The sequence below is a fragment of the Panthera uncia genome, chromosome D1 (assembly GCF_023721935.1).
Source record: "Panthera uncia isolate 11264 chromosome D1, Puncia_PCG_1.0, whole genome shotgun sequence".
Taxonomy (NCBI): domain Eukaryota; kingdom Metazoa; phylum Chordata; class Mammalia; order Carnivora; family Felidae; genus Panthera; species Panthera uncia.
The window spans coordinates 83065553-83081893 of record NC_064808.1 but is presented as its reverse complement, the minus strand read 5'-3'; the positions used below and the strand labels follow the sequence as shown (position 1 = coordinate 83081893).

At 39.5% G+C, this 16341-nt stretch overlaps 1 protein-coding gene across 3 annotated transcripts in view; it reads right to left on the bottom strand.

The window, feature by feature from the left end:
• Window positions 1-10419: 10419 nt before the first annotated feature.
• OPCML (opioid binding protein/cell adhesion molecule like) overlaps window positions 10420-16341 on the bottom strand; it is a 496230-nt gene continuing 490308 nt past the window's right edge. For all 3 annotated transcript variants that reach the window (XM_049654127.1, XM_049654137.1, XM_049654146.1), the window contains one exon: window positions 10420-10520. In XM_049654127.1, coding sequence (XP_049510084.1) covers window positions 10420-10520 — 101 coding nt within the window. The remainder of the gene's footprint in view (window positions 10521-16341) is intronic.

Sequence of the window (16341 nt, the reverse complement as noted above, 5' to 3'; positions counted from 1 at the left end):
GGCACAGGAAGGAAATCAGGCATCCCTTGTTGATGATGATGGATATAATTAGATGGCTCAGGAAAATGCTGAGAGAGCTTAAACCTCTCCACCTGGAGGGTCTAAAGGTGCTTGAAAATGGATGTATCAAAAACTGGTTAGAACATCCTCCTCCTAAGTTTTAGAATCATAGAATGGTATTATCTTCCACCTAATTGGCTAAGTTGGAAACCTGGAATATTCCCCATATTTCACATTCCCCATCACCCTATGTATCTAGTCCCTCTGATTCACCCCCTAAAAATCATCCCAACTTGCCTGCTTCTTCTTACTCTTCATTATTTCTCACCTAAATTATTTCAGTTCCCTCTAACTTGTGTCTTCCTTGCCAGTGTGACCAACAAACATTAATTGACCCTTCTGTCATGGCAAGCTTTCCAAATTGCCACCCAATTCAGTCATTCTTCTGATGAAATCCTTCTGTCTCCTCTTTCTCTTTTTTAGGACAAATCCCAATATCTAATTATTTCTTGTAAATTTATTAAGAATCTCACCCTTACATACTCATTCTACCTTGTTTCCTGCCATTTAACCTTTGCCCTCAACTGTCTTGAGATAATCTGCACTTGCATTTTCTTGACTTTGCTATGTTTCTCATGCCTGCACTGGTTCATCAAGGAAGGATGAGACTCTGTATGACTCACTTTTTCCCTCCCTTTTCTTAGCTTTTCTTCTATTCCTTCATAAATCATTTCTGAAAGTGCATGTGGAGCCCTAGTGTCTGGTTATGAGCTCTCTGCTGGGCACCTCTAGCCTTGAACAACACCTACCATGTTGTGCTATAGTTTTAAATCCTCCACTGGACCTAGACCTTCTTGAAGATAGACACTCTGTCTCTCCTACATGTACCCTTTGTACTTGCCATATATTAGCTCTCCAATACATATTTATTAGATTGGAATTTAAGTTTTTCTCTATTTTTTTTTCAAAATTCCCATGGGATTCTACCAAAAATCTTTCCACTTTCTAGGTTTACATCCTTGAGTGATCTAGGACTCAGAGAGTTTGTTTCTCCTTTTTAAACTTCAATAAAAAAATAATACATAGGGCTACCTGGGTGGTTGAGCATCAGACTTCAGCTCAGGTCATGATCTCATGTCCATGGGTTTGAGCTCCACATTGGGCTCTCTGCTTATAGCTCAGAGCCTGGAGCCAGCTTTGGATTCTGTGTCTCCCTCTCTCTCTACCCTTCCCATGCTCACACTCTTGTCTCTTTCTCTCAAAAAAATAAAATAAAATGTTAAAAAAAATTAAAAACTAACATATAAATATAATTTACATTTTTTGAAAGAAGCAAACACAGTTGAAATTATATTTTATAAAAGCTCAGGGAAGTGAGGGCATTGAAGGAAGCCTGAGGGAAGAATAGGAAGAAAAGGGGATTGTTCATTTTGCAACTAATATCTACTATGTAATTTCTTGAACATCCTTACCTACTCACACCCAATAATGTCCCAGTCAGTCTTCTGAGGTAGATATGATGACCACCATCTTAATAAAGATAAGTCTGAAGCCCAGAGAGGATAAGAAATTAGTCCAAGGCCACATACCTTGTAACTTGTGATGTCAGAGTGTAAAAGAAGTTCCCTCAAACTACAACACATTATGTCTCTGAAGAGAAAATACATGGTTTGAGCATATAAACTAAATAAAAGAAAATATGTCTCACAGGGTATAGCAAATAGTGAAGAGATAAAAACTGTAAACTATTCTTACTTTTGAAATAAGAGCTGCTGTGGAACACTTAGATGCAAATGAGCCAGGTATTCCATCCTAAATCCTAGAGTTCTAGGAAATTCTTGTCTGGAGGAACTCGGTTTAGAGGAAACTATTCAGCAAGTTCACACTATCTTTGCCTGTCACCCTTCAAGTTTCTGCTATGCTCATACTCACAGTTGTTGTTTCCTCTTGTCCCCACCAGAAAGTATCGTGGAGCTTTGAGATCCAATGGAAGACAATATGCTCAATAATCCCATGTGGGAACAAAACTTTATATTCTAACCAGAATTGACATTATAGGTGGTTCGTCTCCCTCTCTGGGAAATTTTGTTAACTTTCTCACCAATTGGGTCATGTGGCCCTTTGGACATTTATAGTTGAATGCCTTTCATGATATTCATTTATCCAACTGATATCATTCACTCTATCAATAAGATCTTGAACACTGAATGTGCCCTGGCCCTGGTACCCCATTTATTTTTGTAATAATAGATCTGTTCACCACATCCACTGCCTATAGTAGCTCTCTACCTCTCAGCTTTTCATCCTTGGGGGATAAAAGTAGCTTCCTAATCACTTCCCAATATTTGCTTCTGCTATACTCATTTTCTCATATCTGTATTGTAATTCTTGCAATATTATACTGTAATTTTCTCTTCATATAGCTGTTTCCATATCTTAGATGTGAGCTCCTTAAAGGGAGTTCCTCACTAAATGCAATGGATGAACAAATGAATAAATGAAAAAAAATTAAGAAAAAAAAAAAAGATTTCCTACTGATCAAATGAACATGTTCCATGAAAGTAGCATCATTTTTAGTTTGAAACTTTTGTTTTCTAAAGCTGATAAGATTTGGTACCAATTAATGCCACCCCCCACCATTTTCATCAAAATTATTTAACAGAAAAACAAAAAAGAAGGAAGAATTGCCAGTTGAGATCTCTCCTGTCTTCAGCCATTTGTTATGTTCATTGCAAAACTGCATTCTCAGTGTTAGAAAATTCAACATCGATGTCTACTCATCTGGGTGTTTCCACTCAGCTCCCAATTCTCCATTTCTCCGTCTTTTTTCCTACTGTAAAATATCCTGATAGGAACAAAGTATGCCCTTAATATATTTACTAAAGCCCTTCTCTGTAGATATGTTTTTAATAGGGTGTATTTTGGGTGAAGATAACAAAAATGTATCCAATAATTTAGCTGCCGAGCTTAAGAATAACCAGATAGAGGCTCCCTTGCAGGATGAATAGATAGCAGCAAAGATTTTCATTACCTTGAAGTGGCTTGGTAAATAGGTATGTCTACCAAAGGCTAGTTGGAGAAATCTTGGTGGATGGATTGACAAGTAAGGGAAATATACATGGTTTAAATAAATAAATGAGAATAGTAATATTAGGGAGTTTCGTGAGTATATAGATAGAATAGGAGTTAGATAAATGGGGAGATAATATATGAATAAAAGATGAATGGTTTGCTAATGGAAGAATAAATTGGTACACAGAAGACTGATGGAACTGAGTGGCCAGATGGAATGAAAGACCAATGAATGTCTATGCCTCAGCAGGAGAGCCAATAGATGGGTAAATGCTGTGGTATGAACAGAAGCAGGAGATAGTCAGGTGTGGATGGGAAGAGGATGATTAAAAGGAGGAAGAAAGAGGAGAAAGGAAAGGGTAGCACTAAAGGTATTATGATGGTAAGGGGGACTGGAATTTGTTACCTTGACAAGTCATAATTTTACAATGAGTCCGAGGAAATTGGAAACTCTCAATCATTGGTACCACCATATTCTTGGTATTTTAATTTACAAAGAACATGACCTAGTTTATCAAGCTATCTGTGCTCCATCTTCTGTTGGGATAACTAATTTTTTAAGATTTATTTCAGAGAGAGAGAGAGAGAGAGAAAGAGAAAGAGAGAGAGAGAGGATGTGCTTGAGTGGGGAGGGGCAGATAGAGAGGGAAAACAGAATCTGAATCAGGCTCCAGGCTCTTAGCTGTCAGCAGGGAGCCCAATGTGGAGCTCAAACTTAAGAACTGTGAGATCATGACCTGAGCTGAAGTCGGATGTTTAATCTGAGCCACCCACGCATCCTGGGTGAGACTAAGTTTTAACAGGTTAGGAATGACCCATTGTTTACCTATGAACCCAATAAGAAATAAGCCTCATAAATCTAGCTCAGGGTCATAGCCAGAGGAGCTAGCTATTATGTAAAGCCAACTGGAGAATTTTAACACACTTTCTGTTGTATTCAAAACCATAGTTAGCCATTGGCCCTAGGCTTCATGTGGGGGTAGTCTTGTGAAATCCAATAGCTGAATGAGAAATAAAAACTGTCCTAAAATTTTTGAAATAGAACATACCAACAAGAATAAATTCAAAAATGGTGCAAATGAGGAGTCAAAGAAAAGGAGGGTCAAGTGTCCAGTCCAAGATCACATAGTTAGTTAATGGCAGAATTAGGAAGGGTTAGCTGATGTATAAATGATTGATGAGAAGCTGAATTGTAAGAAAGAGGTTAATAGCCATCCCTTCAGAAAAGCAGATGGACAAGCGATGAAGATAGAGGTGTTGGAGTTTTGTTGAACGAGAACGATGTTTTAGAAAAGACAATCAGAAAAAGGGAGCTTCTTCTCCCGATCCCTTTCTTATACTATTTCCCATATGTATACTATAGTAAAAACCTAAGATGGAGAAACAATCAATCCAATTACATACACTCTTAAGAATAAATGCACATCATAGCCACCATATTTTCTACATATGTACTCTTGTCAAAGCGGTTATGATTCAGTGGAATCAAGTCACAGGAACTGTTAAGGAGTGTCATTTTTTTTCTTGCAACTTCTCTATTGATTTCATTTTAGATTAGGTCAAGACATAATTTAGACTTTGAGGCTGCAGCTACATTTTCTATTATTTGTAAATGGCATAGATATTCAAATATATAGGTATAATATGCAACGTGCCTAGACTTCCTTCTACTCTGTGTGTGTGTGTGTGTGTGTGTGTGTGTGTGAGAGAGAGAGAGAGAGAGAGAGAGAGAGAGAGAGAAATAGGCTACTCAGTTTTCTGATTGCATCTACTCCCCAAAGCTTAAAGCACACATATGGGAGAAGCATATGGGAAAAGCATAGCCTGTTTTTCTCCATTCCTGGATACTTAACAAGATGTCCTAATAAACAACCCCCCAAATGTTACAAATTTCTTTGAACTTTATTGATACACTGCACAATCACAACCATCTCGTATTCATCCTGAATTAGAAAAGGTTACAACTACAATGTAACATGCACAAAATTCAGGTAGTATATTCACCCTTAATACAATTATTGACAGAAATCAAGTCTTCATTGATTTTTGAAGGAAAAAATAAGAAAGAAAATAAAAGAAAAAGAACTCTAGAAGTTATACTCTTGTATCATGTGATAATTTTTAAAGCATTTAAACATAGATTTGTTTTAAGGATAATTGTGAGAATGGGCACACCCATTGTCTGACACAGCTATAACGGCACCATTGATAAGTCATATATATATATATTTTTTTAATCTAAAGGACTCTGAACTTGACAGATACATTTTTTCGTACACCCACACATTCCTCACAACTGCACTTTACAGGTCACAAAAATTTTTGAATGATTAAAAATGCTCCCTTTAACTAACACAAGGGCAGCTATTATTACTTATCTTTGCTATTATTGATATCTTTATAAATCTGCCAATAACGTAGAATGCGGCCCTAGAAGGATAGTAGAGGGTTCACAATCTTTCTTTCTCCACTCAGTGACATGGAACAATTGTATGCCTTTAAAAGGGCACCATTGAAAGAAACAAAAAGGAATCTCTTTAAAATATTGGAAATGAGGCTTAGCTGCTTACTTTTAGGATGAAGACAATGGCGCCTAATTAAGTCCACTCCACATCCCCTTGGACTCTGAGGCTCCTGCACCTGAAGGCTCAATTGCACTGGTTCAGCTCTGTCATTCTGCCCTATCTTTTAATTGCAAATCTATTTCTTCTTCCTTTCATTTACTTCTCTTCTCTTAAGTAAGAAATGAGGGAAATGAGAGTGGCATTTTTATTTGTTTGCTTTTAGTGATCATTAGGAGTCCTCATCATATGGTATCTTTTGAAAATGTTGCTTTCCTAGTTATCACCTGTGAAGTTTTACTGAAACTACTCAAACTTATTTGTCTTAAAATCAAAAGGGAAGCTCTGGATGGTAGAAGAGGCAATTGGGTGTAAGTTTCTAGGAATATAACTTGTGTGAAACAAAACCAAAACATCCTCGCTCTTGGAGAAAAGGACAAAAAAGTAAATTTGCCAACAAGAAGAATTTTATGCTCCTTTCCCTAATTTCAAATATATTAAACTTTACATTAAATAAGTTTTTGTTTGTTTGTTTGCGGTTGGGGAGGTGGGGAGGTGGGAAGGGAAAGTGGGCTGGTTCCGGGTGAGGACTCAGGGTCAAATTGGAAAAAACCTCCTCCCATAATCCATCTTATCTTGAGCCACTCCTACCCTCTTTCTCCCCATGGCTCTGATGACATCCATACACAACTACAGAGGAGAAAACATTCCTTTTGGCATTGGAAGTACCAACCAAAACTAGAGCATTCCATTTCTGGACGCGATGGCAATGATAAGCTTTCTTTGATGTTGACTGCCCACTTGGAGGTTCTCTGCTCTTTTCACATAAGAGTTCTTCCAAAATAAGGAGAACTTGTTAACATCTCCATGTTGAGATCAAGTTTACTGGATCCATGCAGAAACAGGCCCTTAAATTTAGCCTTGGTTGTGGAGTTTCTGGAGTCCACTTCCACCCAGTGGAGCACACTTCGCACCCAGGTTTTGAGAAAAACTGCCCAACCTGTGGAATGTATCATCTAGTATGAGACATAGGTTTCAGGGGACAAAGACCAAGGCCTATTTTTTATAGAAAGCCTTAACTTTCCTTCCATTTCAGCTAGCACAATTGCAGAACAGCCGTGCACAATGCTCCCTGCATAACATATGTGCATGTTTTGACCACTGCTCACCTAAATGTCCCCTCTCCCCCAGTTAAAACAAGAATGAAAAAAAAAAAACAAAACAAAAACAAAAAACTAAACACGCTTAGACTTGCAGATGACTGTATCAGGCACTTGACAATAAACTACTGAAAAACAAGCTTGACCAGAGCCTTAACACTAGCTCATTCATTGGCATTACTTTGGTGGCAATACATATTAACTGTGTTTTAAGAAGGGGGAAGGTTTCAGAGTAAGTACATTGCTGAATTTGTATTTGTCACACCTAATCTCATGATAAGTCTTATTTGGTTTCCTTCCCATATGAAAAACCCATGGAGAGTTATAAGTTGCCCAGAGTTTTGTTTACCTTCCTTCTTTACCCCTACCCCCATTCTTGGCACTGGCACCTTAAAAAAAAATCTATACAACAGGCATTATCCATCTACCCTCCATATTGGAAGCTGAAAAAGCATGTGTGAGTGTGGATATTGTCCTTAGTAGCATTTAATATTCTATATGCTTCAAATGTTGGGTAACAGCTCCTGTTTGTTGGAGCCATCCCCACAAAAGTAACCCAAACAACACAGAAGCTGGAGTATGTTTATAGTGAAAAAGAGCCATTTTCTTTCCTAGTGCCCAGTTTTCTTGGTTAATTTACTTGGTTTATTTACTTATTTACTTGATTTTCTTTATCCCAGACAGATGAGTATTGACTGTAGGATTTTTTTTTTTTCCCTCTAAAACATGGTTGGAATAGGCAAACACCAGAGGTGCTTCCTGGTATCCAGTGGAAGAGGGCAGCATAGAGTTCCATAGTGACTCTGAGACCCAGCCTCATCATGTTCAAAAGGTTCTGGTGATCTTCCTGGCCAGAGGAGGATGGGTCCCTTCCTCTAGAACAACCCTTGACATGAAGAACATGTATAGCTTGTCCATTTCAAGCACTGTGTTCTCCAAGACAGCAAGCACTGTGTTACTCCCCAGAGCCTCCACATTTACTTTACTCCAAAGTAACATTTATTATCAGTAGAACACTCAAATGATGAATTTAATCCCCATACAATGTCTGACACCAACCTGACTCCGGGTGCAGAATGTGATGACAGATCTGAAACACTGATGTCCGACCTTTAATTCTGACTTTGTATCTGCTCATGATTGTCCCTGGAACTTGGAATCAATACACTGCTTTTGGCACATCATTTATATTCCCAGAATCTGGCTCCTGGCAGCTCACTAGGAAATGCAGATGTCTGTTTATAGCTGTCAAATGTAATATTAATTTTACTCACACCATCTCCAACTCTTACAAAAGTGCCTAGCATTTTGTATGCCAAGACTACCTACCTTTGTATACATGTAGGTATCTATACATATATGTATATGTCATACATATCTAAGTATATATTACCCCACTGTGTATGTCATGTTCATGTGCCACTATGGACAAAACAAAGAGGCCATTTATATTGGAGGCAGAAGATCAATTAAGCATTAAGGGAATGGAGCTCTATAAAGCTCATATTTATTATTTTTTAGATTGTGGACCTGAAAGCTTCCCACTGAGGCAGAGCAGGTCTGTAAGATAGTCACTGTTGATGCTTCTTTCCTTTCTCATCATCTCAGTAGGTCAGTCCTTGCAGCACGGGTAAAGAGAGGCATAAGCTTGCATGGTTTTCAATGCCATTCTTTTGGATTATAGGCACCCTTGTTGGCTGAATCTTTCTTGTCTCAGGAAATGATGCATAAAAGTCAGGTCATCTCTTGTTTGTCTGCTGGATCTGCTTTGAAAATGGAAAACTGAGGACATTCTTCCCCAAAGCCACTGGAGAAGCAGCCTGTATCAGAGGAAATTGTGTGTCACTTACACTTTCCCCTCCTGTTTGCAGTGTTGTGTTAATCAAATGCTTGGAAATTAAGTCAGTTGCTCAAGTGCCCTCAGCTCAGAAGAGCTTCCTGAAACAAATACCAGAGTTGTCAACACACCCGCCATGTAATTGGTTTTCATCAGCTTTTTACTGGATAGTTTTCAAACAGATTAAACCAAAACTGGAAGAGGGAGGAGACAATAGCTGAATTCATTGCACTCAGACAGGTAGACTTCTCTCTTCACTGCAGAGACAGATATGTGTTTCCTCTCTTCTGTTCTTGCTATTAAGAAAAGCCAGCCATGGAGTAAATCCCATAGGTTTCTGACACACACTTTCTTGGAAGGCCGAGGGAAACATGAAGTTTGGCATCTTGATCCTTCAAATATGAAAGGAAAACAACAACAACAACAACAAAACAAAACATGGCACTGATCAAGGCCTTTCCAGGGCTGATCTGCTTCCCAAGAAGATGCTTTTGGAAACACAGTACTCCAGGAATGGTGAGTGACTGATCCTTAGATTGCTACTTTGGTCCATCTGTTAATGGCATCTACTTTGGAAGGTAGATGGGATATCACCTTCCAAAGAGTCCACGACATATTGCTTTTCTATGCTGTTAGCCTGTGAGACCATTGGCTTTCATATGAAAGTTGATAGGTAATTTTGAAGATGCCAGTGTCTGCTGAAGGTAGAGGAGAAATGAATATAGTGAAATAGACACAATATGATTAGAAATTAATATGGTGATGAATTGATAGTGAGTAGTAGGGAAGAAATATAGAGAAGTGTTAGATAATTACATTGATAGATTGATAAATAGAGTAAATAGATTGCTACAGAGAAAGATGGGTGGGTAGATAATTGGAGGGAGAGATAAGTCACACAGTCAAGTAGATGGATAACCATATGATTCTTGTGATAGCTTGATAAGCCCTAAATAATCAGTCATCCATAGATCATTTTGTTTTATGAGTTAGACAGCATTTTTAAAAAAGAAGTACTGTCGTCAAAATGCTTCCCCTCTTTTTTGGTCAAGTGACTTCTAAACTTTTACTTTTAGGTTGTGTGAATAACCCCAAACCTCTAACCCACATAGTAATAGAGCAAGTGAATAGGACAGAGTGGCTAGAGAAGGTGACAAGAATATCCATATATGTGTATATATCCACATATATATGTGTATATATCCATATATACACATATATGGATATGGGTGTATTCAGACCTTCCCAGAAAGAAAGGATGTGAACCCCAATGTAATTAGATAATAGTAAACATGGAGGGAGGGATATGTACATTATAATAAAGAAAATGGCCCAAAGCTTAAAAGACACAGATAATAGGACACTTGGATATAACTCTTGCTGTGCACTACATTGTAAGTCAAGTTGTGTCTTCAGGGTGTTTATCATGAGGCACGTTTTTGCCCAAATGGAGCTTATGGTTTGGTGTGTTGGGGGAGGAGAGGTTCGTAGTGATGATGATGGGGAGAGGAGCAGAGGAAAGGAAAGGGCCCAGGTAGCAGGGATAGATTCCATTTTTGGACACACCAATGAATGATTACCCTACACATGGTAGAATCCTGCCCACCCATCCCCCAACCCCACTCATTCAAACTGGAGAAAAACTCAAATAAACCAACCCTCCCCCCAAAAAAAACAAGAAGAACAAAAACAAACAAAAAGAAGCCCAAACTTGTTTGCCCTCCGCAGTGTAGATTAAAGTCTGTGATATGGAGAAGCAGGCGTTGCTCAGAGGACCTATGATTTCTTATCAAAACTTGATGAGGAAGTGGGCAAAGAGAGTCCCTGATAGCCAGAGACAAGCCAGTGCTCTAGAGGCCGAGTTTACACCATCAATGACTGCTCCAGGCCCTGTGTAGGGGAAAGAGAGACAGACCCATTAGCATGCACTTGAAGGATACCATACTTATTCCCTGACAAGCAGATATACAAACATGCTTCTCTGTGAGCATTCCCCCATCTCCCACCTCCCGCCATTGATCCCTTGAAATCTGGAAAAATGGAAAGCACCCACTGGGAATATTTAGAAACTCAAAGGGGCAAATCGCTCACATACCCACCACTACAGCCTGCTCTCAAAGACTGGGGTTTAAAAAATAAAAGGGATAGAGGGAGGCAATGGCAGTCATTAGGCCTATTGGCTGAAAATTTAGAGTAGCAGACAGAGCTAAGTGGCATGGCAGGATTTGACTGCTGCTCCATAAGCAGCACCTCTAACTGTGGAAAAGGTGTCCAGAACAGACAGGGATGGGAGCAGCAAAACAGGGGAGGGAGACGGTCCACAGTGGAGAGAAGCAGGTAGAGGAAAGGAGGATACAGGAATGGGAACATTTTGTGAGCAACAGGAGTCTATGTGTTGGTGTGTGGCCAACTTTTTATCCTGTATGACTTAGGTATTGTGGAAGCCTTTCCTGAGGTAGCTGAGGAAGAATGGATTGTTACACTCTAGAGTTTTAGAGACTATGATTGGGTTTATCCCAGCAGTAGCAGTGCCTCTCCAAAGGCCACAAAGACTCTGTATTCTGTCCACATTGCCACCTAATGGTGTGGCCTGATGGAGTTCTCCCTTTGCCCTTTCTTCTGGCCTCTTTGGCTCTTTTAAATGCCCCTAGTGAGTCATCCATGCTCCACTGTAAAACAAGACCATTGAGTCACAAGTGTTGGTCCTTTCACTTAATCTGCTACCTTTGAGAAAACAAACCACATGAAATGGGATTGTCCTAGTCTGTTTCAAGGACCCAGGGCACATGGATCAGCATCTAATTCACCTTTGTATTCCTCCATCACCTTTATTTGCAAAGCATAAGAAACTGCAGTCATAAGCAAGACACCAGTAGCTTGCAGGCAGAGAGGATTCCAGGGAACTTGGAATCGAGTATAAGACAGGGGTAAGAAGCCATCAAGAGGTATTCCTGTAGAGCCAGTGGCAAAGAAAGGGAGCTGCAGACAAGACAAGCATGGCTTTTTTTTTACCTTCTCAAGACAGGACTTCCCTGATCCTTTTAGAAGCAAATTGGCTTATTGGAAATAGACATGATTACTTTAAGAAGCACAGTTGGTACAGAGTCTCAAGACAGCATGATGCTGTGGATCCCTGCCTTGCCTAGGATGGGACTGATGCTAACCTTTTGCTTTGGGAAGTACAGGCCCCTCACTTTAGCAATGAGCATGTAACTGTTCCCAGTCCACGGATTTTCACATGGATATATTTCCTTCCTCTGATTTACAATGTACACAGTTCTCCTATTGACTAAAAATTCACATTTACTTGCTAGCTTGAGAGTCTGGTTCATATTGCTGCACACTTTTTTTATAGAGCATTCACAAAAAAGGGCAGGATCCAGTCACAAGCCCAGTGCTATCATCTCCAGGAAGGCTCCATACATATTTATGAAAAGTAGCCTGACTCTGGAGGCTCCATCAGTCAAGACATATATCCTAAGGAGCCATACTGGCCTACAGAATGTATGGAGTTGAAAAATGCCCAAGATGGAGCCCAAAGCAATTATCTATATTGTGTTCTTCAAAAAATGAAAGACTTACATTTTTTAAATGAGTTTATAAGAAAATGAGCAATATAGATTTGTAAGATATACATGTCTCCTTAAGAGTATCTATCAAATATATTTTATAATAATATTTATAATGTTATTTATATATTTCTTTGTTATTTATATATTTAACATAATATTTATTATAATAATAATGTTATATATGGAGAGGACATGCATTAAACTATGTGTCTGTGTGTATCTTTGTCTAATTCATGATGCTGATATTAACTTAAGAAACAATTGAAAGATTAATAAGCTCCACCCTAAAGAGACAGAGATCTTTAGTGTAGGAATCACTTTATTCCAAGTTCTACCAGTGGACTTAAGCATTTCTGTAGATGCCATGCTACCAGCACAAGGTGGGGTATAGCTAAAACAAAGCAGGAAAGAAAAACAGTATATGAGGAAGGCAAAGCATGAAGGGTGAGGTACAGAGAGAGAAGGAGGCAGAATCATAAAGAGAAATGAATGTTTCTGGTGGTGTGTGGCAGTTGCAATAAGATGTTCATTACTGATCAGGCAGAGGGTTTATAGCCACAGTTAAATTTCAGTTGAGTGTTCCGTAGAGTGGAAGCCAAACTGTGAGTGTGACTTAGCAGACATAGAGACTGCTCAGCTTGCTTAGGATGATGATGGTAACATGCATTTGCATTGTGTTCTCTAAGTTGCAAGCAGGATTCTAAATGCTACACACATATTAACTCATTTAATCTTCACAAAAGGCTATGAGTTATGGACTACTGGCATGTCCATTTTATAAATGGAGAAACTAAAGAACAGAACAGTTAAGTACCTCACTATGGTCACACAACTTATACACATAAAGCTGGATTAGAATTGAGTCACTCTTTCTGTAGAGCCTGTACCCTTGATTGTTTCCACTCGACTTCCTTTCTGTGGAAAATGACCCTTTGTGCATGTTTTCTGAGGACCACAGCCATATGAATTGGTAAGTACAACTGGTGAGGAATCTGAGGACCTAATTTCTCTGTATGACTCTGCTGCTCCCTAGCTGACCGGCATCCCCTCTCTGGCCTTGGTTCTACCATCTAAAAAAGTAGAGAAGGTTGGGGTCAGAGACCTTTAAAGCTCTTCTCCTATTAGCATTTTGAGTAATTGTATGAATGGAAAATTTACATCTGGTACTAGAAGGGGCAGCTGGTGAGCAACCAGATGGCCCTTTCCAGTTGGTACAAAACCATCACCACTGTGGCTTTTTGCACCTCAGCATGTCATCTCCTAAAACAGCAAGAAGGCACCATTCCTGGACCCCAGGGCTTCCTTTTCTGTGGCCACATTTTCTATGCAGCTCCAAGGAGCTTTACTCTTCAGCAGGTGTGATAAGCCTTGCTTTATATATCAGACAATATGGTAATTTAACGCCAAACTGCCTTTGGCCAATCAATCTATGAGGAGTGGCTGAGCTAGTCTGGCCAATGAGTTAATCTAATCCACTACAACGGAGATTAAAATTAGTATCTCTTTCCTCATGGATCCTGCACACATTTAAGATTTGGTAGTTAGGGGCGCCTGGGTGGCTTGGTCGGTTAAGCGTCAACTTTGGCTCAGGTCATGATCTCACGGTCCGTGGGTTCGAGCCCCGCGTCGGGCTCTGTGCTGACAGCTCAGAGCCTGGAGCCTGTTTCAGATTCTTTGTCTCCCTCTCTCTGTGACCCTCCCCCGTTCATGCTCTGTCTCTCTCTGTCTCAAAAATAAATAAACGTTAAAAAAAAATTAAAAAAAAAAGTTTTGGTAGCTGGACCAAATGTCAGTAGAGGGACATATAGGAGGGCTCTTGTACCTTGTTCAGAGCAGGAACAGAGGCTCACATCTGTGTACCACTCTCTAGGTTCGAGGAATGTGAAATAAAAGCCATCAGCTATGAGCTGTTTTTTTTTTTTTTTTTTTTTTTTAATATCATCATTACAGTAACCCTGATTTTACTATTAATGAAGAAAGCATTTGGTTTGGGTGTCTCCCTTAGGGTTTCCTCTTGCAGAGGCCACTCACCTGATTAGTGATGTGCTTCTTTGTGCTTTAATATAGATTACCACTGTTTAGCTAATTGGTGTGATTCCATGATCACTCAGGACTTCTGTTTGGTCCCTTAGGCTGGTAGGAGGCTTTTGCAAATGTTAGCTCAATGAATCTGTTAAGGGAAGGGCATGTTACTGGAGGAACAGTTCACCTGAGCCTAGCAGTGGTAGTACTAAAGCTTGAACACACATCTTCAGATGTCAAGCTGACTATGGTTTTCCTATACTTGGTTTTTTCAGGTAACAACAACTACATGGACTTCTCCAAAGACTTGGCATCCAAAGTAATACTAGTATTAATTTCAATAAACATGGTCAGGAATTCATTAAATTTTTTTTTCAACGTTTTTTATTTATTTTTGGGACAGAGAGAGACAGAGCATGAACGGGGGAGGGGCAGAGAGAGAGGGAGACACAGAATCGGAAACAGGCTCCAGGCTCTGAGCCATCAGCCCAGAGCCTGACGCGGGGCTCGAACTCACGGACCGCGAGATCGTGACCTGGCTGAAGTCGGATGCTCAACCGACTGCGCCACCCAGGCGCCCCAAAACATGGTCAGGAATTCAAATGGTGCTTTCCTGCTCCTCCCTCCTCCTCTTCCTCCTCCTCCACTTCCTCCTCCTCCTTTTCACTTCCTCCTCCTCTTTCTCCTCCTCTTCATCTGCCTCCCCCCACCTCTTCTTGGTGGAAATAGGGAGAAAGTTAGTTATCTCAAACTTAGAATCCAGAATTTGGAAACATGAGGTAGATTTTCAATTATGTGTTCTACTACAAAAAACTAACCCTGAAATACATTTGGATAAAGGACAAAGGTTTGAAAGAAAGATGGGACCAAATGTCTAAGGAACAGAATCCCTGGATGCACAGGTAAAATAGAAATCTTCTATGAAATTTAAGAAAGGATTTAGATGCATCTATACCCCTTGGCTTTGCTGTCTCATCTTTGCAGCCTTAAATATCCTTTGGGATAAAGGCAATGACCACTATAAAAGTGCAACCAATCCTGGAAACTTTGGAATGAGACCAATTTGGGTTTAAATCCTGACTCTGTGGCATGCCAGCTATATGATCTCAGACAAGGTAGTTTTCACTTTTCTTATTGAATATAGAGGTAATAATACTGAATTTACAGAATAATTAAAAAGTCAGACTGGTTAGCATAGTGCCTGGTACAAGCCAGTCATGTGATCTTGGTAACCACCACTATGGCGCCTCCACACCTGCTACCTTCCACTCCTTAGTTGAGGCTAATATTGGCTCATTTCAATTTTTCCCAAGTATGTTAAACCTGAGATGTGGTTTTGCTGGTGACAAAGAGAGGAGGTGAGATCCTGAGTTGGGGGTCTGTTGCTGAGAGAGGCCATTGACCATGAGGACCATGGAAAGATATGGGACATAGAACAGAATGATAGGAGAAGTCCAAAGCCAAGTTCCATGAATGGTCCAAAGGCAAAGGATCAGCCTTGCAAGAGTAAGGGACCCCACACTAGCCTCAGAAAGCCACTGCCATTCACTCAGCAAGTATTGGTTGGAGGCTGATGTGAGCCAGTCTCTGTTTTCAGAGAGAAAAGCAGACAGTCTGTGCTTTGACAAAGCTTATACTTTAATAGGACCTGGAATATCCTTTCTCCCAGTCTAAATCAGTCAACAAACAATTGAAAAAGGGAAAGAAAGAAGGGAGGGGAAAAAAGGAAAGAAGGAAGAAACGAAGGAAGGAAGGAAAATTTTTAAATCCTCCCAGATTCTGAGTAGAAAGTCATTTGGAACAAATAACCAAAATTGCTTTCATCTCAATAATACCCTTCCTGTTGGAGTATTAAGAGAATTTAATTCAATAGTCAGAACAGAATTTGAATTCTGACGCTGGTACTCACTAGCAGGATGACTTTGGACAAGAAAATCAACTTCTCTAAAACATTTTTTTTTAATGTATAGAATGGAGAAGAGTGGTTTTGTGTATATATATATATATATATATATATATTATGCATATACATACATATACATATATGTATATATATGGAATATAATATATATGGAATATTACTCAGCTATCAAAAAATTAAATCTTGTCATTTGTAA